Here is a 21948-nt window from a genome sequence, read left to right as displayed (position 1 = left end):
GTTCTCAGCCCAGCGAGACCATGGCTGCCATTCCCGGTCAACTCGGAGCCCATAATTGCACTTCCCATGTAGTTTTGCGTCTGGTATTTTTAGCACATTGAATGTTCTCGACCATACAGAACCTAAGAAACCTAATAAGCAAATGGAGCTGAAACATACACCATTAAAGCTGACTAAAAAAAAAAAAAAAAAAACCTCATCAGGCTTTTTTTTTAAAAAACTCTAGACTTGTATTCCTTCTGAGTGGGGAATAAACAGAAACCTTTAAAAAGGGGGGACATTTTTCATTTATTTTATTTTTAAATAAAGATGGCAGTGTAACGATTTGCAACCAAATTATGCCACTCATGAAAGGAGCCAAAAAACAGTTGAATGAACAACTCTCTAAAGAACAAAAATGCATGAGGTCAGCCCTCCAGCTATTGTCAGATGATACTTTTCAAACCAGGCGTTTCTCCTTCAGGGGCAAGAGGCTGCCAATCAAGTGTGCATTTTACTGTGAAAAAAAAAGAAACCGAAGGACAGAGAGTTTTTCGGACGTATTGTCTGCCATAGATTTGGTCGGCCGCTTTTAAGTCGAGCCAACAGAATCTCGCATCTCCGACTAAAAACAAGACTTTTTTTTTTCTCTTCGTCTTTGTAATAAATAGTGGAAAGGGAGGCATAAAGGAAAGAAAGGAGGGTTCCAATTGAACAGGAACCAGTAGTTTTGAGTGTTTTCCAGTTCGAGCCGACTGATTAGCCTGTATGACACACGGTGATGGAAGTAGGCAGAAAAACACTCTCAGGGGATTAAACAAGGCTGCGCTCTGCAGACCAAAGGGACAAATTGGAAAAGGGTATTACTTCATTGCATGTAGCTGCTCAGGTCTGGATGAAATGCTAATTGCATATCAAAAGAGTTCACAAAAACAGAGGCAACACAGAAAAGCGAGTGTATTTTCATTAGGGTAGAAACTGACCAGCACCCAAATTGAAGCAGCATTCTTTTGTTCACCATGTTCCTTTTTATGTTGTGTGTCCATTTCTAACATTGCTACACTTTCTATAGTGTTGTTACAACCCCTTTTTGTTGTTGTTGTTGTTGTTGTTTTGGCACGCTGGCCTCCACTCAAGCAGAATCCAAACCATTTAGGCTTTCTTCTTTGATTTCAACTCAACTCAATCCCTTCTGTAGACGAACATGAACTGGTCAACACATTTTAGGTACAGCAAGTGTGGAACAGCTCCTCTTTTGGGTTGTGTTTTTTTTCTTTTTTTGACCATGCCAAATGACAGAACTTAGGGAAAACATCCTGAAATTTGGTTGGCCTCTAAGCAAACTGGAAGAAAATGTTTTATTTATTATCGAAACTGAGCTGGTTATGTTGAGTTTATTGTGTCACAGTGACAAAATTTGCCATTGACACAATTTTTACGAAACAATACATTTGAGGGAATCTATACGCAAAAATTGGTATTCACTTTAAACAGTCATAATCAGAGGGTTCTTGCGTTGCATTTAAAAAGTTGTAACATCTCTAAATCTCTGCCATCTTTTTTCAAACTTGATTTGAACATTTGGAGAAAAAAAGGATAAAAGGGTGCAATGCTGAGCGTAAATACTTACATCACAGCCACTGTGTGGTGGCATAATGGCTGCAAAAATAATGGCAACAAATATGTTTGATAACATCATGAACGGGATTCTTGTAGACATAGAAACGTGTTTAACATCTAACAAGTCACACTATGAAATTGGGTGAAAGACTGGAGCTAATTTAAAGTGTTAAAGCAGAATCTGAAATGCCTAATGTAGTCAAAAGGTTTATTTGACTTTGAAATACTGCAGCAGAACTACTACAAAGTAGAGTTTTTGTGCATACATTCAGGTTAATTGAAAGGTCTTCTTTGTGCGGGGGCAACACAGTGATCACTTTGACAGGCTTTCACAGATTTTCATTTAAGAGCTGAAACTCTCTGAAGTTGCGCCATTTTTTTATGTGCATACAGATGTACAGTGCCCTGCAGACCACCGTGTTGGCAGCGCATTTTATTTTCAGCGTAAGGGAGGAGAAATCTGATGTAAACAGAGCAGAGGTCATTTTATCACAGTAAGGCAGTTTGGATCACATAATTGTCATTCAGATTCCACTGCAGTGACACTGTCAAATATTGCTCACAAGGCTTAGAGCTGAAAAAAATGTAATGTAATATTTAGCAGAAGTTCACAGAACGTCACATGAAGGCTTTATTGTAAAGGTTCTGATAAAGAGGATAATTGTTATTCTTTAGACTACTGTCTGAAATAATGGACACTTGGAGAAAACTGATAATAGATTCTTTGTTAAACAATAGACCCACTCCACAAAATCTCAGCTATGCTCAAATCAACCGGTTGCAAATCATCCTCACACAAATGATGGATTTTTATGACTTGAGGTCAAATCTGAAGAGAACCATGGCCAGACTGAAAGACCCATCTGTCTGCACGCTCACGCTGGCATCAAAAAGGATGTGAGATTAATGACAATACATTACATACATAACTACTAACTAAAGGTAATACAAAGACTTTTAACATGTCTTAAAACTAAACTGAAATTACACAATACTGAACTCAGAAATTAATAAATGCGTTTCAGTTTCTGCTGACTTTATTTGACATTCTTGTTTTTATTGTTAGAGAAACTGGTCATGCATTATGGTTATCATGATGGACAGCAGATTCCTGAATGCCCCATGTTGCTTCTAGAGAAAGATGAAACATTAGGCATGTGTGCATTTGCGTCTGCACGTACAGTATGTACATATGATTATGAGAAGTGACAGTCGGGTCAGGGCTGAGTGTCTGCTGCAGCAGCTGCACATTCGGAACAATATCAGATGCACTAAGGAGGCCTTAGGATAGTTGGCAAAGTTAACTGGACACTGCTGTCCCGCCTGTGTGCTCCAACACTACCAACCACTAAAACACAATGCAGTCTTATGTAATATATATATATATATATATATATATATATATATATATATATATATATATATATATAATAAAATGTCAAATGAAAACAAACTAGTAAAACCAAGAGAATATTTTAGAATTCTTATTTATGATTTTAATCAGTTTTCCCAACAGAAATAAAACCTAAAATAGCTCCAATGTCCTCATACAAGATTAACAAATGGGATAAAATAAATAGGTTGGTTTTGCTCCTATTAGAGAAAGTAACAAATGCAAAATCAGCATGAAAAAAATTAGAAATTAGCAAAAAAATAAAACAAAAAAACGCATCAAACATGATAAGAGATGGTTACTAGCTACCTCTTCTTTTTATAAGGAATAATAATAATTATCAAAATAATATTCTTGTACTAAAGATTTCATTTGTTTGACCTAACTGTAAAGCATTGGATATTGTTATTTATAATGTTGTTTATTGAACACATTGTGAAAATGAGAAGACCAGAGTTAATATGAGATAATGTTCTGCTAGTTTTTTTGTTTTGTTTTGTTTCATGTGACTAAAAGCACACAGGAGAACAAAAAAATATGGTACGGCAAAGAACTTTTGCAATAAAATGCCAAATAAACTTGCGTTTTAAAAGAGTTATTGTCTGGGAGGGGATATTTAAACCACTCTGGCTCACAGATATAGACCAGGAATCAGGTGGTGCAGAGATTTAACTCAATTTGTCTGCATTCAACAGATAAAGAGTAGCTTCTTTACAGCTCTTGCTTCCAACATGGCACACAGCTCCATCAAGGCAGCCTGTTGCAGACCTTCGCCCACTGTTTCCCTCCGTCGCCGCACACTGGGAGTGGAAGCCCTCTCGTCCCCAATGAGCATCAATCTCCTCCTGTCTGCAGCGTGCAAGACTTCAGCACCTTTCATAATGAACAGGCTCCGTTCACGGCTCGGCCTCCCCCTTTTGTACTGTGCAGCCATAAGGAGGGGGTGAGACAGAAGGGGAGAGAGGCAGGCAGTAAAACAGTTTCCGCCCAGTGAATCACATTCAGACCCTCACACAGGCGATTGGGGGCTGACCCCTGCCAGGCAATGGCATAAACACTGACAAACAAAAGGGACTTGAGCTCCCTGGGCGAGTCGGGATCTCAGAGGATCCCTGCCTTGACGTGTGGGTTTGGTATGACGGAGATGAAGAGTTTATAGGGCCTGGAGGTGTAAAGCTGTGAATCTCACTGCAAAGTTTTGCTCCTTCTTTGCCTTTAAAAGACAAAAGAAACAAACTGAAGAATGCCACCCGTTTCTACAAAGATAGGAAACATTCAAGGCTGGTGCTGAGGAGGAGCAGGTGTAACTACAGAATGGATACAGAAGCAGCTGTCTCTGTCTCTCTCGCTCACACACACACACACACACACACACACACACAACACATACACTGAGAAAAGGATTTAACTCTGCTGAGGCGCCACTCATCAGGGAGGCAACACAAAAGAGATTTGGAAAGGACGCACCAGGATGACATCATGTCAGATCAATTAGAGATAAGAAGAGCATATTCAATTATTCAAGGAGTGAAGAAAAGAAAACACACACACACACACATCCCAGATTGCATTAGCACGAGCAGAACAGACTCGAAGAGGCACAATGTGGGTAGATAGGCACCACTCGTTTAACAGTAGCAGCACATGTGCGCAACTCAAAGTGTGCCAAGATGGCCCGAGTAAAGCCTATAGATCAGTCCCTAGCTCTCCGTGTGTGTGTGTGTGTGTGTGTGTGTGTGTGTGTGTGTGTGTGTGTGTGTGGGTGTGTTGTTTTATTTCAGTGGGTGAAAGAAGAAGAAGGAAAAAAAAAGCCAACACAAAGCGCCGTGATCACACTGGAGATCCTGGATGTAACCATGGAAGCGTTTGTCTCCGTCCTCAATGGGCTGCCTCGCCATTCAGTCACTGATTGCGCTGAATCAATATTTAGGCTTTTCAGTTTTTATGAGCTGCTCCCGAGGGGGATTTCTGGCACGGCGCAAAAGGGCTGAAATTAGCAGCACTTTTAATCGTTTTTCTATAGTCTTACACAATGCGTCTGCTTTGAGCTGTCTGGCATAATTGATGAGGAGTATCGTTGCTTTTATCCTGTGTGTCATTAATCTACCACCGGGCTGATTTGCTGATCATTTCTCATCCACACCCTCACTGGAAAAAATACAGCAAAAAAAAAAACAAAAACAAATCTAGCTGCTTCAAAGGTGCGTCACAAATTCTACACATTGATTGTTTTCATCATCAGGTCTTTTATTAGTATTAATGAAAAGTTTTGCTGGTTACTTTAATTAATCCCCTGTAATCGAAATAAAAAAATACAAGTATCTTGAGGACAAATCACGTGAACTTACCTGACACTTTGCTTGGCCTCTCGGTCCCGAGATAATTCACTATGTGTTTATTATAGTCGTGGATTACATCGGTTAAAAGAAGCGCTCCTGAAGTGGTCAGCTCCGCCTCTTCTCAAACAAGCAAAAAACAACAAAACAAATTTAAAACAGCGTCATTTTTGTCTTCAGTTTTTCCCGAGAGCATAAAGGTGAAGCGCGTCTGCCATGTGGTGTATAACGGGGACTGGAGTTGAAACAGCGACAAAAAAACCGGAGCGGTTCCCTCCCTTCGGTCAGTTTCAGACCCGCTCCGAACTCCTCCTGATCATCCCTGCAGCCATGTGTGTGCGAGCAAATAAGCCTCAGCGTCCCGAGGAAAAAACAAAAGGAAGACAAGTTTGCAGCTCCCCGGAGACTCAAGCCCGTCTATCGGTCGCAGCCTAATCAGACAAGATGTTTTAATCCCATTTGTCTCATAAGGGCGAGCGCCGCGGTGCGCAGTGCTGCCTCGCGCACAGCAGCGCCACCATGTGGGCCCAAGCGGGCACAGCCGCCGTTCTCTCAAAAGCTGCCCGCAAATTAGGACCACGGAAGGTCGAGTTTTATTTAAAAAAACGAGCGACGTGCGCTGTCTAACCTGCATGGACGTTTCTCGTTAAATAAGAAAAGCAGGATGATATTTGTTGATATGGCGACTTAAAGGTAGCGCTCTTGTAACGTATATTAATCTCTGGCGCCACCTCGTGGCAAACACACTAGAACTGGGGTCGGCGCCACAATAACGTCATCACGTAAATATTCTGTGGACGTGGCCTGAGCTGTGGTGGAAACGGTGGTTAGATAGGTAACAAGCCGACGTCGAGGTGGATCTTAACATAATCCTGCAGAATTATGGAAATAGTCGAGGAGAACTGAACGGACGGCTTTTTTGTTGATCAGGTAAAGAAAAATAACCCTTGACAGCTTCAAAACAATACTACGGTGACTTCAGAGCAGTGGAGCGCTACAAGCAAAGCTAACTGAACGTCGGTGATGTAAATTATGTAGATGCTAGCTAGTTAGCACCTAGCTAAAACTGGACACATCGGGTCGCCTAATCAAAGGTTAAGATGCACCTGTTTAATGTCGTGTGTCGTGTTTTTGCTTCCGTTTAGATTTTTTTTATTGAAACCCGACTGAACAAGAAGGGGAATAGAAAACGAGACTGGTTAATTGTTTCGTTTAACTCATTTTTACTCCCATAGACTCTCAGAGTTCGTTGTGATGTCTGTCACTGATGAAGGAACTCATTTATGTTGTGTTTGGTTCATTTGTTTGCGTTGGTTCTGTGTTTTTGTTGTAGCTCACACCCCGTTATCCAGAACAACATATGGCTTTTCATTTAGGCTTGAAGAGTGACGTTTGCCTCGCTCACACAACTTACGGACCTGCTGTACAAAAAAAAAAAAAAAAAAAGAGACAAAGGTCCAAACACTGTTATCTGATAAGTAAGTTATCACACAGACATAAATTAGTTGTTTAATTCCGTGTCAGTGTGGAGAAGAGAAATTATTAGTTTGGAGCTGAATTATTTTCACTTCCCTGTCTTGTAGTTTGATTTGTGTAACTTATATGTGGGTTTGCATTCACAGCTACAGTGTTTTTGTATTTTTGTATGTTTCAGTTTAGGGAAACAAATTTTAATACCAGACAAAGATTATCTGAGTAGAGTGTTTCTTTTTAGTCAGGGAAAACAAGCTATCTGAACTAACCTGTCCCTGTGTGAATAAAGTGTTTCCCTCCCTTGTTAAATCCTGAATTACCACATTTTCTTTCTGGAAAGCTTAGTTCAGCTTTATCCACACACAGGCCTGATTACCGCCAATCATGTGGGGTCAACCAGTAACCTAAAAAGAGCCGTTATCCACAAATGGAGAAGTCAGTTTCATCACTGATCCATAACCGAGAGCGGCCGGACGAGCAGAACTACTCCAAGAGCTCCGAGAAGAGCCCAGAACAACATCTGAAGCCCCGCAGGCCTCAGTTAATGTCAGCGTTTATGAATCAACAAGAAGAAAAAGACGAAGGGCAATAGTGGCGTCTGTGGGAGAGATTCGAGGTGAAAACCACAGCTGAACAAAAACAACACAAAGACCTGGATAGCTTTTTTTTGCCCCTCAGCTCTGTATAGTTGTGCATGTTAAACCTTATTAAGAATGTCCAATTCAATGGTTGCCCTTCACCTTTGTCACCAGTGCCATCACATCCACCTGCGTGCGTGGCCAAAATGTTGATACCTTATCTCTCAAGTTGCTGTTGCACAAGTTTACTTGTACATGTTGTTTAAACACTTTCTGTTTGCAACATATCAGTTTCTTCTTTCTCTGTTACATTAACCTCAGAGACTTAAGTGAACTGGGTGAGATGAGTCATTAGTTGAAGCGCATATTTCTCAGCGTTTTTTTGGCGTGCTAGGAAAGTTGCTGCCCGAGTCCAGGATTTGAAACTCATGCGTATTTTTTTTTTCTTTTGCTCACACAGTGACGAAAGATGTCCAGCAGAAGCCAGCACTATGGGTTCCAGTCCGCCACCATGGTGCAGTCTGCTTATGGCGGTCACACCTACCTGTTTGGAAACAACGCCTCAGAGAATGACCTGTCAGAGGAGGACAGCGAGAGCTTCGAGCTACGGTCGCGTGGAAGGGAGAGGCTACAAAGAAGTACCTCCAAAGAGAAACTGGACGACATAGTCTACCTTAGCCGTGATATCCAGGAAGGGGACACCCTGAACAGCATTGCCCTGCAGTATCATTGCTCAGTATGTTGTTGTTTTTTTCTCATTCATAGGTTTTTTTGTTTAGCTAATATACAGAAACACAATGGAAGCCTTATGCATTTGGGGCCATTTCTGGGTCTTATTGAATCAAGCATTAAACTAACATTTGAAATTAGTTGAGCTTCATGCTGATCACAAGTTACCAGTAAAAAAGTAAAAAAGGTTTTCTTTCTAATGTAGCATATTAACAGAGTTTGAAAACAAACAGAAAGCATAAATTTCACTGTTTCTTCAGACTACATATCAAACGCTTCCAAGTAAAACAGTGAAGAGCACAGATTAAAATATGTAAAGCTGGGTTTGGTGTGTGTATCGTGCACGGCTGAATTGCTGTGTGTTCATTTCCAGCACTGATGTTTCTGCTGCAGAAACTTTCCTGTCAGCGCAGCTTTTCTGCATAGCTTCAACAGCTAGAAGTTCACAACGTTTGTAGTGATCAGGTGAAATGGTCTAAAACGTTAAGACCGGGGGTGTCGAACTCCAGGCCTCGAGGCTCCGCTGTCCTGGACGTTTTAGGTTTTTCTGCTCCAACACACCTGATTCAAACGGTTTAATTACCTCCTCACCAAATCATCAAGTTCCCCAGGAGCATGGCAACAAGTCATCCATTTAAAGCAGGTGTTTTAAAACAAGAACACATCTTAAACATGCAGGAGAGCGGCCCCCGAGAAATGGAGTTTGACACCCCTGGTTAAGACTGTACATTTGTCCAAAAATGTAAAAAAATATCACTATCATTGCAAGTAGCTAATATAATACTTATCAGCTCACATGGAAACTACAGTAAAAAGGTGTAGTTTTAACGATAATTGATCGATATGATAATCAGCAAGTGCTTTCTTTTTGTTGTTGTCGTTTTTGAGAAATGTTTTCCTGACTTTCGAAATAGACACCACACCAGAACTTTAATTAGTACTTTGATGCAGATCGGCTCCAGCTGTGGCCGAGACACAAGTGACACGTAGCTGCTCCGATTCATTATCAAAGGAGGATAAATGGGAGTCAATGGAAGACCTATTCTGCACATGCTTCACTGTCGCTGTAAAGCCAGCCTAAAAAGGTTTCTGGAAGGTCACGTTTGCGAGTGCAGAAGTGTCGGGACGACTTCAGCCTAGGGTGTGGTGATGGAGAGGGAAAAAAGAGCCTTATTTAAATACTTGCTTTTAAATTTGAATGAATTTACAATCTCTGTCCACAAAAATAATAACGTTGGCGCAGACAGAGTTGTTACACCTACGTGTGATTCTCCTTGACCAGTCGGTAATCTCGTACATTCTCCACATCACTTTTTCCTACCAGCTTAGCTCAAACTTGTGGAGGGGAAAGATGGGAGCAAGGAAACTGGATCGATTCAAATATTGCTTTGGAGAATAAAGGTTATGTGTGTTTTAAATGCAAGTGCTTCATTAAAAAAAAGTTTCCATCAGCAACCAGACAGTTCAGGTGTTTTCAGAGTATGTTCTAATCCAAAAATGGATCTTTTCTAAGATTTTCTTTCTTTCTGCTTTCTAGGTGGCTGACATCAAGCGTGCAAACAACCTTTTGACAGAACAGGATTTCTTTGCTCTGCGCTCAATTAAAATTCCCGTGAGGCGCTTCAGCGTCCTCACTGAGACCCATCATGTTGGGCCGCTCAAGCCCGCCTCCCCCACAGGGGCGAGACGTGTGCCCCAGATCTCGCCCGTCACGTCCCTCCCTTCCGAGTCCTCCACGGACTCCTCCTCCTCCTCTTCCTCCAGCGTGGAAGGATTCCTCCAGGAGAAGGACAAGGACATCGAGCAGCTGGTGAAATCCACAGGACCGTCCCGGAGCAGCCTCAACGAGGTGGTGTCCTCCCTGACGCTGCAGCAGCAGCAGCAGCCACTGCTGGGAGAAGTCGAGTACAAGCCGGTGCAGAGGAAGGACCCTTACTACGGAGCAGACTGGGGCATGAGGTGGTGGACGGCGGTGGCCATCATGCTGGTTGTTGGCATCGTCACGCCCGTTTTCTATTTGCTGTACTACGAGGTTCTTGTGAAGTCGGACGTCAGCCATCACAGCGTTCCCACACAGGCACCCAACAACATGCAGCACGGACAGATCGACAGTAAAAACGTGGGCCATTCTTTACAAAACAACCCTTTAAAGGCGGGACATGAACAGAACGTCAACGACGAGCCACACAACCGCGGTTTGGACAATAATGTAGCTGGTGAAAATGCACAAATCAAGAAAACATAGCAGGACATTTGAGTTTTCCATATTTGTTACCAACTCAGAGGCAGAATAAAGTTCATCAGAAATCCCCCCCCTTTCAAGTAGTCTTAATACTCCAATGTTTAGTTTGGCCGGGATGTAAAGGGAGCGATAACTGAAGCATTAAAGAGCTGCACAAAGGTTTCGGGGCCTTTTATGTTGTTTTTTTTTTTTTTTTTAAGTACTGATTTTTTTTTTTGGTCTATTCAACGTAATGTTTTTGTGGTTATCCATATTTATATATAAAGAATGATTTTATTAAGGATATTGGACTAATGGTTATCATGTATTTGGTGTCTGGTCTAAGAACATGATTATTTATGTAGATTTGCTTTAAAGCAGTTTCTATTCTTTTCGGTTCAGATATATTTGTTTCCCACGCCAGAGTTGAGAATTGACTGCTACCACTGTTTGATAAAAATTTATTTATTGAAAGACTAAACATTAGTTTTTTTTTCCTTACGCTGTCAGTATTGAGTTGTCATTCAAATTTTGATGAAATTCTCTTTAATGTGTCTTTCCTTAGCTAGCATTTCAGAAAGCTTTTTTCCCCCTCTCATTTAAAAACTTGGCATGTTAGGAGTATAGGAAATGCACAGTATTCCCATGCTGCTTCAATAACTGTAATGATATGAACTTTTAGACTTTGTTATATAGCCCTTTTATTTGGTCACAGTGTTCACTTGGATAATTTATCACCCAGATAACGACAGTATGTGCCTTTCAACCTGTGGAAATGTGCTGCAGGATGAAAAATAAATAAATCTATTTTTAATAGATTGCTCTTCATTCTGCAAATGTTCGGGCACTCCTATTTACAGCGTTCTTTAACATCAGCTCAAATTTACTCGACGTAAAGCAGACCACCGATCTGCTAAAATAATGCATTTTGAGGAAAAAAAAAATGTAACTGAGATGATTCCTCCCATCGTGATTGTTTTAACACTGCAAGCTTGTTTCAATATGAAAGACTCTCGTTGTTTCAGTACGTTGCTTCACCGTCCATGTTATCGTCACTGCCGGCGTCGAAATCCTCCCCGTTGTCAAAGTAGCTTTCGATGTAATCGTTCTCCTAAACAGAAACAAATTAAAGCAGAAAATTAAGGCTAATTCGAACAGAACTCTATGAAACAAACCTTGGAGTTGGTCTCACCTCCTCAATGTCTTCCTCTTCGTACTCCTCCTCCTCGATTTCCTCACCGTCCTCGTTTCCCGGCTTCTTCTCCGTCTCGTCGTCGGACTTTTCAGGGTTGCCGTCGTCAGTCTTAGCCAGTTCCTGACATCGTAACGGTGAAAATGATGTTTCTTGCACAAGACGTTTTCAATTACGTTTGCAACATTTCTACTTTTTTTTTTAAACCTATAAACAGAAAACCTGACAACAAACAGGTTTCTGGGGGAGTTTGTTAGAATTTGAACCCGTTCAGTAACAATGCGTGGCTCTTTTGTTCACACTTAGTGAGATGTTTCAAATGCTTTTAGCTTTTAAGCACGACTCACTGCAATGTTAGATTATAATTTATTGTCGCACTTTATTTTTATTCTTTAAATGCTGATAGGAGCTGGCAAATTCAAGAATTAAGAATAACTTTTTTTTTCAGTGGATCAAAATGTATTATTATTCAGACTCCTCTCTGGGCAGCAAATGCAGCCTAAAGAATTTATGGGAGCAATCCTACAGCTTGATACAACTTTTCTGTGTAAGTTTCTTCTTTTTTTCCATCCTTTGTCAGAAACAATCATCCTCAGTCAGGCTGTGTGTGAAGCACTAACAAGGATTTTCAGCTCTGTCCTGAGACGCTTCACTATGTTCAGGTCTGTCGATCCAGATTTTAGTTGAGCTTTTCTGAAGTCACTTTAGTCTTCCCTGAACGGGAAGCTTCAGATCGCAGTTTGGTTGTGAGCTAAAGCTGATCTGACTCTTTTCAGATGGTTTTATTTCCTTAGATTTTGCTTTCGAATGACACGAGAAGTGAGTAATGTCAAAGGAATGAGTCTGAACAATGAAATACATTAGATGATCGTTTTAGTTTGTTATGGGATGAAATTTTTTTTTAAACATTTTATACCCTCAAATCCCCCCCAAAACAAATGGAGCAGGATATTTACACAAATTAAAAGTGTAGGATAAACTTACATCTAATTTATTCAGAACTTCTGTCGCATCTTTGGGCGAGATCTTCACAGTTTTCTTCTTCGTGCCTGGTGGAGTCGAAGCCTTTTAGGTCAAATCTCAGACAATAAAAACTCGCCACACACACACACACACGTGTTGGTTTTAACATACCTTTTTTAACTTGTCGCTTTTTAGTCTGGGGCATCAGCTCTTTTGGAAACAAATTCCAGTCTAAAAATATTAAAAGCACTTTTTTTTGCTTTCCTTTCCTTTAAAAGAAGAATTGTTCTGTGAATGTGCCGTGTGCAAGTACCTGGAGTCCAGTCCTCATCCTCAATCTGCTTTAGCTTCAGGTATCGCTCTGTGTATTTCTCCACTTCTGCTTATTGTCAACAAGAGACAAGGGAGTTCATACCAGTATCGAGTGTTTTAGCACATTCATAACATTAAATCTGAACTGTGTTAAATACATTGTGAAGCCATTACCAAACAGAATGACTCAGTTGGTTCCTGGATATTGTAATCATTGTTTCTCTGTAGTTTTCTGAGCTCAGAGCATTTGAGAAAAAATACATTACTATGGATATGCTTGTCCAGTGAGGTAACTCTGAAAGACTTGTAACGCCCGACCTAGGAAATCACGTTAATACTGCAAGACGAGACAGCAGCTCTAACTCAATATCCCGCTAGAATTGTGCTCCTTTTCCTAGATACGACCCTGATTAAACGTCTCGGTTCCTAAAAAACTGCATTAACTTCACTCCCCGCAGCCCAAAGTGTCTCGCCTTGGCAGTTCTCTCGGACGTCGGGTTCCTAATGCAGCACTCTCCTCCTCACCTGCTTTGTTGGTTGGAGTTTTAATGTTGTGCGGCAGCCGCTGCATAGTTCCTCTCATTTCCTGCTTCAAGGCCAACATGTAGTCTTCGTCTTCACCCGCTTTCAGTGGAACTGGTTTGAATTCTATAGTCTGGGGGGGAGGACAGATAATGCTGTGAAGACAAAACAACTAGACTTTGTTTTTTCATGGGTGCTTTTGGTTTGTCTTGGATCGCCACTGAAGCAGATGTGGCAGAATACTGAAAATTGTTAAAACTTATTGAAGCAATCTAAGATGTGTACAACAGAATACATTTTAGTTTCATCTCAGTAGACAGCAGACTTGATTATGGGGGGGGGGGGTTAAAAATGCATACCGGGTTGGATTAATTCATGGAAAACAAATAATTTGGCACAGAATTTAACAGCCCTTAAAATATAACAACATTCTGGTTGTTAAGCAGGCTCACAAGTTGAAACGTTGTCAACATAGTGAGGATTTGCAGTATGTAGCTCAGTAAATATACCATATATTGTACAGGCAGCACATTTTAAATAAATTAGCAACACATAATAATAGCTGGGTAAGATAATGGCTAGCACTTAAATCCAAGAGAATATATCTCCCATAATAAAGATGCTTTTTCAAATATTTGTTATGCTTTTAATATATGTAGGCTACTTTTTTTTTTACTTTTCAAAGTCCATTTAACTTTCACCTGACCTGTTGATACTCATCCATACTAACAAATATGACCCTGGGCTACTTGCATTCTTGTGTGTGCGTGTGTAGGACTTACTGGAAACAGCGGGCTGGGCCCCACCCTGGCTTCTGGCATGCTGCCCCTGCCGATGCCCAGGGCTTCAATGTTGAAGGTAAAGGCCACCCCGCGGCCCTTGCCTGCCATGGCTGCAGGTCTCCGCTGTAGCTGCAACACATGTCATCTTGTCAACATCGCTGACAAACACGTGTTTACGCCACTGCGGCTCTTATCAGCCTTCAGAACGGCTTTAAAAAAATAAAAAACACTTGAGACAGGCATTTAATACTCACTACAGCACAGTTATTGAGCTGCTGCTGGTGCCGAGATGTAAGAGGGCTATTTCACGGCGGCATTTACAGTCTCCACGTTTTCAGTTTACTTGTCGTTTACGCTCAACAGAGCTGTTTTGTTTGTCATTCCTCGAGTCAACGCACCCGTGAACCCACAAAAACAAAGTTTAAATTAACCTAAAAGTGATTTTTTTATGGCTTTTCTTGTACCGGTTTGGGAAACGTGTGAACAACGTACAAACTGCCGTTAAAATGCGTAAATGTGTATTGAACTCGCTCCGCCTCTGCGTGACGTTTTAGGTGGGCAGAGGCTTACTCACATCCAATTGTAACCCCGCTTTCGTATGTCGTCATTAATCTATTTGTCCAATGAGCATGCGCGTCTGCTACAAGGGTGTGTCGAACGAACACCATCACATTAGCCTCAATGAAAACACATTACCTCTTAGCTACAAAGCTAGTAACACCTTACTAACACCTGACAGCACAATACCCGCCGACCTGGGATGTCTGCAACCGACTGGTACGCTCACAAATCGCTCGGAGACGGACTGTTCTGGATCCAGGAGCGGTTCTACCAGTCGGAGAACCGGGCCAACATCTGGCTGCTCCGGGGTAGCCACCAGGACGTGGTGATAGACACGGGTCTGGGCTTGAGGAGCTTACCCGACTACATCGACGCCAAGGGGCTGCTCGGAAAAGACCCGGAGAGGAAGAACCCGCTGCTGGCCATCGCCACCCACGCCCACTTCGACCACTCGGGCGGCCTGCATCAGTTCCAACAGGTGGGCGTCCACAGCGCGGAGGTCGATGCCCTGGCCAACGGGGACAACTTCGAGACGGTCACCTGGCTCAGCGACCGGGAGATAGCCGAGGCTCCCAGTCCAGGATGGAGGGCGAGACACTACAAAGTCAAGGCTGTGCAGCCCACACACATACTGCAGGAGGGTAGGTTGCAGCCACTGCGGATTTGATGGTGGGAGCCGAGATCTAAAAATAAAAACCCGGCGTGATGTAGATATATGCGAGGGGTAAACCATCTTATTCGGTGGTTTTTAATGGAAGGAGCAGACCGAGCATCTGGAGACTGAGTCATTTCCTTTGCTGTAAATTAAGCAAACTGATCTATATACTGTTCACACATAAAGACATAAACCCTATGTAATGCAACAGTGAATAGATGCAGGTTTTTGTGCAAAATGTAATTCTAAGAGCATATTTGAATCAGTTGTACTGCTAAAATCTTACCACATGCTAGATATGTGATAATGTTCTTAGCTGTAATAGTCTTTTTACTCAAGATGTAGAGTGTTATTTATCTTTGGAAGAACTGCTCCGATGCATAATTTGAGGGAAAATATGTGACTGTGAAACATATTTAGCTGTTTTTTTTTTTTGTAGCTACTGTCAGCCGTTTCTGTCTATGTAGTTGTTCTATTTTAGGCCAGGATGCTGATGTCTTTGATGGTTTCTATTACTTCCAGGAAAGGAAGAAAGATTACAGAGACTGGGCCACACACTTCCTGAAAGCATCCCTTAAAGTGGCACCAAAGCTCTATTTTAGTCGTCAGAAGACAATTCAAAAGGACGTACAAATAAATTCACCCATGCAACACTATCCTCTCGTTGTTCTACAGTAGCTGTGCTTCCATATTCAGTGTGCATTATAAATGTGGATGTTGACATGAGCGAACAAGGACGCCTTTTAAGTTGAACAAATCCTCTCCCTAAAAGTTGTTACTCGGAGCTGATGTTTGCAGACTGCATTAGAGCTGAGCAGATCTGGCTGCTTGTCGCCCTGGTTTCATCTCCGGTGTTCTTTCAGAGAGTCTGTGCCGTCGGTCAATATTCTGACTTGTTCTGCTGTGTCAGAGCCACTGCTGCAGTGCAGTTGGAGTATCCCGTTGCCTGTCGTGTCAGCTTCAATCGCTTTGTCATGCTGTGCAACTCATACCTGCCGTGGCTCAAATCAATGCTTTGCTGGACGTTTCATAGTTGATGCAAGGAGATATGTGATAACAGGGGTTTTAGTTTGGATGTTTAGGAATTTGTTGCGCTTCGAGTTTGAAAACTTGCTTCCTTCTGTTGTCCAGGTGACGTCATTAACCTGGGTGACAGGCAGCTGACAGTGCTTCACATGCCAGGTCACTCCAGAGGAAGCATTTGCCTACACGACCACGATAACAAGCTGCTGTTCAGCGGAGACGTTGTGTACGACGGCGCTATGATCGACTGGCTCCCCTACAGCCGGGTCAGCGACTACATCAGCAGCTGTGAGCGTCTGGTGGGGCTGGTGGACAGCGAGCAGGTAACAGAAACAGGCAAAACCGTAGTCCCACCTTTTATTTTTCTTCTGCACATTTCCACGCTGCCCTCATTTCTAAAACGCAAATAACTGTAAAATCCAACAGGTGGACCAGGTCCTGCCCGGACACTACAACGCTTTCGGTGCAAAGCGTCTCCATCGGCTCGCGTCCAGCTACATCAGCAGGGCCGGGACGTGCTCTGCGAAGTTCTCCACGCTGGCCTGGAGCTCTCTGGCCGGGTTGGCGCTGCGTGCGTCTAACCCGCGCAGTGCCTGCTAGTGAGAGCGGACCGTGGAGCTGAAAGGAAGCACAACTGCACACAGAAAGTTGTTTTCCTATGAAGGACCTACATTACATTTAAAAAGGAGAGGAACCAAACCTCTTTGTTATCTAACCCGATGCATCTCTGTTCATTTACTTATGTAATCCAACCGAATCCAGATAATTGCCAAACAAAAATGCCCCCACTGGGTGACACAAGTCAATAATCAGGTTCCTATGAAGCTTACAATATAAAGTATTTACAAGTGTTATCTTAATATTTATTGATGAATATGTGTATGTTGATCTCAGTATGATTAGATGTTATTTTTTTTAATACTTTAGGCAGATGTGATACTCTAATGGCACAATAATGGTACAGCTGTGCACTACAAACAGAGAACAGGGATCTTTTTCTCATCTGTGGCATTTCAAACACTCGACGGAGCCATAGCTTTTTTCTATGCATATTCCAATGCTCACTGAAGACCCAGTGTTGACTACCTCCTATGTTTGTTGTAGTGCTTTGAACTGTTGACAGATTTATGGTCCTGCTATGGAATCACTTGACGAGAACGTTTCCGCTCTGCCCGCTTTCCTTTCATTTTTCTACTGCAGCTTTTAAAAGCTTCTTCGGCTGTTCCCATAAGTGGGCATCTCCACTGGGATTGTTCATAGAAATGTATTGCTTTTAATGACGAAGCACTACTTTGATTTAACAGGAAGCTCTTGAACTGCATGCACAGGCGACAACTGTAATACAGATGAAAACGATTCCAATTTGTGTAAAACTGAAAATCGAAACGATGTTTTAACCTGTTCCTCAGTGGTTTTGTTTTAAAGCGTCTTAATATATTTGTAACTCTTAACCGTTTTGATTTTCAGATAATAAATGTCTACATTAATTAAACCTTGTGATACAAAACATTTACGGCATGTAGCGTTTTGTGTTGTGACGAAAACCGACGTGAATTAAAAGTCGCCGCCTTTCATGCCAGAGTTTTAAACCAAGAAGGGACTAAGTTACAGCTGTTTTGGTCAAACCTTGTAGCCTAAATGACAAAATACACACATTCATGTGATCTTGTGAGATGTGGTAGTGCTCAGAGTACATGTCGAGAATCACTCTCAGCTACTACCACGCCAAATTTTAGCTCAATATCTGTAAAACGGACTAAGTTGTAGTCATTTTTTTGTGTTTGCTAATGTCAGTTAGCTGTGGCGGCCATCTTGAAGTGAGGTGAGTCCAAAAACTAATCGATTGTTGATGTACATCCAACGATTACATTAAGAGTTTCATTGAAATATGCCCAGTGGTTCATTTGATATTTTGCTAACGGACAGAAAGGGTTGATGTCATCAGTTAATGCTCAAGTTTTCAGCAAAAACATTGCACAGTGTGTAGCACTTGCAGTATATGTTAGGAATGACTCTCAGCTACTACCACATCAGCTTCCACTGGTCATTCTGCTGACAGTGCAGAAAACGAACACACACACACATAAATGACCTTTCGCTTTTGGAGGCAAGCAGAAACAAAACAATGAGGCAGTTGTAAATTGATAAAACATTTATTATAATTAATGTTATATTATTTAAACATGAACTCTCATTTTGAACTCCATCTCTAGGATGGAGTTCGCGCAGAGCGTGAAGCCTGCCAATAAACGTAGACTTGTAACAGTGTTATTTATGCCTAACGGTTAAAGATCCGCAACTTCTCTGGTAGCCATAAATTATTCCCACATCTATACACCTGCATTTATAAAAAAAAAAAAACAATTGCGTACGAAAAGACAAAGTGAGGTTCATCTGTTAACTTAAGAAAAATTAATATACAAACAAATGCTGTTTTTCAAACATCTGACTAACCTTAGCAAATACTGTCGCTCAAGTTCTTGGTTCTGGGACGGCAACAGCTTCCGAAGTCCACAATGCTCAACAGAAACAGAGGGGGTAAAAATGGCGTTGCTGCTCTGAAACGGGTCAAAATTTCTTTTCTGGAGATTTTTGATGCAATAAACTTGATTTAATTAATGCACTTACAGTGCAAAATCTGTGCACTCAGTATTACAGTCAGGTTTTCAAACTACCACTACAACACAGAAGTGGCTTCTGGTTAGGCTCAAGGTCCGGAGTCACTGTACACTTAAAACACACAATGCTGCAGGAGGGCAGAATTTCTACTATGTAATGAGTTTTCATTAATACTTCAGCTTTGGTTCATACCAGTTCTGTTTTTATTTGTTTAGCCCCCTTTCCCTAAAGGCAGCCTGTCAACGTTGCTGAAAAGATCCCAGTCAGAACCAGGAGAGTGAATATGTGCACTTGCAATAGGTAAAATGTCCACCTGGTTCACTGTTGGAACAACACATTTACACGTTTTACTGTTAAGTCAGACCATGCATTAAAAAACAAAACAAAAAACTGTGCATAGTTTCTTTTAGGAGACTCCCACCAATCATCTGGTGTGTGAATAATTAAGTCAGTACACTAAAGTAAGTATCGTAGTACAGGCAACAAACACCAACCCCTTCTTTTAAAGTGTAACACTTGACAACTTTTGGTCAACCCTTTATAGCATATTAATAAATTACATCAAGTCAAAAAACAGAAAAAACAAAAAAACAACAACAGCAGGTGCACTGACCTGGAAGTAATGTTTAAGAGGGCAGTAAAGGGGTAAATCTGAGGGCAAAGTTTCCAGTTTCTAATTCATATTACAGAGTTAAAGAGTAGCAACAGTGCAAGCTCTTGTTTACTTTCTCCCAAAAAGCATAAACCAACATTTCTGAAAGCAAGCAATGTAGCTCCCAATTTGAAAACTGGAAACCCAGGACCTCCTGCAGTGATTGTCACCATCCTCTGAGGAACAAGATATTCCAGTTTGACCCCTAGGGGGGTCTTCTAAAACCCACTCTCTGTTAAAGGGCAAATTCTCTTCAGGGATGCAGTTTTAGTCCACATGTTCAACCAGTTAGAGCACAGTTTAACAAATACTGACGCCACTGAGCAACTTCTTGAATGTTTGCCAGTAAAACAAGCTCACACCTGACTTTGGAGCCAGTTGCGAGGATCTAGTCTGGCCCTGAGGTTTCTTAGGCTGCGTCGGGCCGGGGAGGGCCTCGAGAAGAGGACCCCCTCTGATGACTCGGGGCTGTGGCTGCCTTCACTGTTGCTGGAGCTGTTGCTGGAGGTGGAGCTGGAGCAGGAGAGCGTGGTCTGTGTGCTGCGCTGTGACAGAGGTGAACGGGAGGAGATGGGGAGAGGAGAGAGCCGCGAGGAGGGGGGAGGCTGGCAGGGGCACTGGAAGGTCCCACCTCCTCCTCCGTACCCCCTTCCTCGAAGGGTGCTGAGCTTCGCGTCCAACGAAAGAGTGCGCGGCCTCAGGCCGAAGGGGGAAGACGACAAGAGGGGGAAGTTCAACGAAGGCTCGGGCCAGCCCCGGTGGTGACAGCAGGGGCTGGTGCTGCAGTGGCTGTCGCTGTCCGAAGTCAGGCTGGCGTCCGAGGACAGCAGACCCAGGCGTGGACAGCAAGGGGGGCTCGCGGGGCTCAGAGGACGGCGATGAGGACTGCAGGGGCTGTGGCCAGACAGGCGGGAATTACACTGACGAGGGAAGGCGGCAGGTTTTGTATCGTTCTCCTCAAACACAGACATCCAGGTGGGAGACATGCCCAGCTGGCTGCGGAGCTCAAGCTCCTGCATCCTCCGAGCCAAGATGTCTGACACGGTGCTGCTCAGGTCATGAGTTGAGTCAATAACTGCAGAAAGAAGCAGCAAAAGTTAGCATTATACAGCTGTAAAGGAGGCCTGAAGGCCGAAGTAATTCTATACAACTGAACTTAAATTGGCCTTTTGATTTGCAACATGGCTGAGGTACAAATCCAGTGTAAAATCTTAGGACGTAAAGGTAGTTTCGCAACTGATAAAAATGTATCCTTCAGATTAAAAATACAAAAAAGTTCATGTTTAGGTGAAGAAGTAGAATATCAAAGAGGTATTAAAAGATTTGATTATTCTTAAAAACATTGAGTTTTGCTGAGTGTTGTCCTCAATTTATTGCCAGAGCTAACTGATCAAAATCTGTTTCTGAAACTCTGCCTGCAACTACTGTCAGAAACTGTTAGCAAAATACCTCATGAATTGGGCCGCGGCCCAATTTACCGCATGCAAAACCCTGCACCTGCTACTTCACCTGTCGTTGTAATACGACGAGAGCAGAGCGCGAATCTCAGCGGACACAGCGTTATCCTGCAGCAGGAGACCCTCGCAGGAGGGTGCAGAAAGAGGAGCTGCCGGGGAGGGGTTAGGACAACCAGCAGCGAGGTTGGCAAGACAGAAAGAGTGGCGAAGGCAGAAGATGTGCAGGTTTTATGTGCAATGATGACAAAAATCAAGAAGGGTTAGTGAATGTTTAAAAGGAGTGTTGAGAGAAGAACACCACAAAAATTAACAATGAAAGATGATGAAAAAAGGTGTTGATGGTAAATCATAGTTTCCCATAAGGAAGTAAGGGACATGACAATAAATAATAAAGAGGAGGTGAATTCAAAGGAGACGAGGGGAAAGAGAAAAAAGACAAGAGGAACAGAGAAACAATCAGTAAGATCCCTTCTACCTACAGTACAGAAACGTAAAGCAGAGTGTAAGTCTGAGATATCACAGAGGAAAAGATAATAGTGACAGTTTATTCATGCACATCCACCCAATGGTAAAAAACACACAGCCACATGCAGTGCACATTCTTTCTTTGTTCTGTTTTTTTCTGACTTAGTTCAAATTAATCAGAGGCACAAGCAGACGTACCCATTTCGTGGTAAAGAGACCCCTGTTTTGGTGTAATCGAAGCCGGTTTTCTTGGTGATGGGAGTTCAATTTTCATCAGGTCATCGCAGCATTGCTTCCACTGACCTGTTGAGTGATGTTTTATCGTCACCAAAACACTCATCGCCAACAGAAAAACGTGAAACGCTGCCATGCATGCTCGTCTTCACCATCCACTAAGCAGCTTTGGTAAAATACAT

General features: G+C 42.3%; 5 protein-coding genes across 9 annotated transcripts in view; 2 read left to right on the top strand and 3 right to left on the bottom strand.

Annotated features, from left to right (window-relative positions):
- The window catches only part of adgrv1 (adhesion G protein-coupled receptor V1), a 109524-nt gene extending 103680 nt beyond the window's left edge, over nucleotides 1–5844 (bottom strand). Inside the window, exon 1 of the mRNA XM_017417217.3 lies at nucleotides 5341–5844. The gene's annotated coding sequence lies outside the window, so the exon portion shown is untranslated. The remainder of the gene's footprint in view (nucleotides 1–5340) is intronic.
- Nucleotides 5845–6124: 280 nt separating this feature from the next.
- On the top strand, nucleotides 6125–11143 carry lysmd3 (LysM, putative peptidoglycan-binding, domain containing 3). Of its 2 annotated transcripts, XM_025006169.2 has the most exons (4): nucleotides 6136–6258; nucleotides 7168–7417; nucleotides 7840–8115; nucleotides 9646–11143. In XM_025006169.2, the coding sequence occupies exons 3-4, from the start codon at nucleotides 7849–7851 to the stop codon at nucleotides 10351–10353; spliced, it is 975 nt and encodes a 324-aa protein (XP_024861937.1). In that variant the 5' UTR covers nucleotides 6136–6258; nucleotides 7168–7417; nucleotides 7840–7848; the 3' UTR covers nucleotides 10354–11143. The 2 variants fall into 2 exon arrangements, with proteins under 2 accessions (XP_017272589.1, XP_024861937.1); XM_017417100.3 differs by lacking the exon at nucleotides 7168–7417 and having other exon boundaries at nucleotides 6125–6258.
- polr3g (polymerase (RNA) III (DNA directed) polypeptide G) lies at nucleotides 10557–14605 on the bottom strand. Its single transcript, XM_017417101.2, has 8 exons — nucleotides 14355–14605; nucleotides 14101–14229; nucleotides 13322–13451; nucleotides 12798–12863; nucleotides 12656–12715; nucleotides 12506–12570; nucleotides 11522–11644; nucleotides 10557–11440 (listed from the first exon to the last, which is right to left on the bottom strand). The coding sequence occupies exons 2-8, from the start codon at nucleotides 14206–14208 to the stop codon at nucleotides 11351–11353; spliced, it is 642 nt and encodes a 213-aa protein (XP_017272590.1). The 5' UTR covers nucleotides 14209–14229; nucleotides 14355–14605; the 3' UTR covers nucleotides 10557–11350.
- A 133-nt stretch (nucleotides 14606–14738) lies between these two features.
- mblac2 (metallo-beta-lactamase domain containing 2) lies at nucleotides 14739–17848 on the top strand. The gene is made up of 3 exons (XM_017417130.2): nucleotides 14739–15302; nucleotides 16448–16662; nucleotides 16766–17848. Exons 1-3 carry the CDS (start codon nucleotides 14861–14863, stop codon nucleotides 16937–16939), a joined length of 831 nt encoding a protein of 276 aa, XP_017272619.1. The 5' UTR covers nucleotides 14739–14860; the 3' UTR covers nucleotides 16940–17848.
- Nucleotides 17849–18476: 628 nt separating this feature from the next.
- rtkn (rhotekin) overlaps nucleotides 18477–21948 on the bottom strand; it is a 53848-nt gene continuing 50376 nt past the window's right edge. For 3 of the 4 annotated variants that reach the window (XM_017417338.3, XM_017417339.3, XM_017417341.3), the window contains exons 10-11: nucleotides 21731–21835; nucleotides 18477–20685 (exon numbers count right to left, since the gene is read on the bottom strand). In XM_017417338.3, coding sequence (XP_017272827.1) covers nucleotides 19967–20685; nucleotides 21731–21835 — 824 coding nt within the window. In that variant the 3' untranslated portion in view covers nucleotides 18477–19966. Of the gene's footprint in view, nucleotides 20686–21119; nucleotides 21217–21730; nucleotides 21836–21948 lie in introns of all 4 variants that reach the window. The other variant, XM_017417342.3, reaches the window with a different exon arrangement.

Source organism: Kryptolebias marmoratus, linkage group LG1 (assembly GCF_001649575.2).
Source record: "Kryptolebias marmoratus isolate JLee-2015 linkage group LG1, ASM164957v2, whole genome shotgun sequence".
Taxonomy (NCBI): Eukaryota; Metazoa; Chordata; class Actinopteri; order Cyprinodontiformes; family Rivulidae; genus Kryptolebias; species Kryptolebias marmoratus.
Note: the sequence above shows the minus strand (reverse complement) of the source record. Positions and strands in the feature narration are given on the sequence as shown.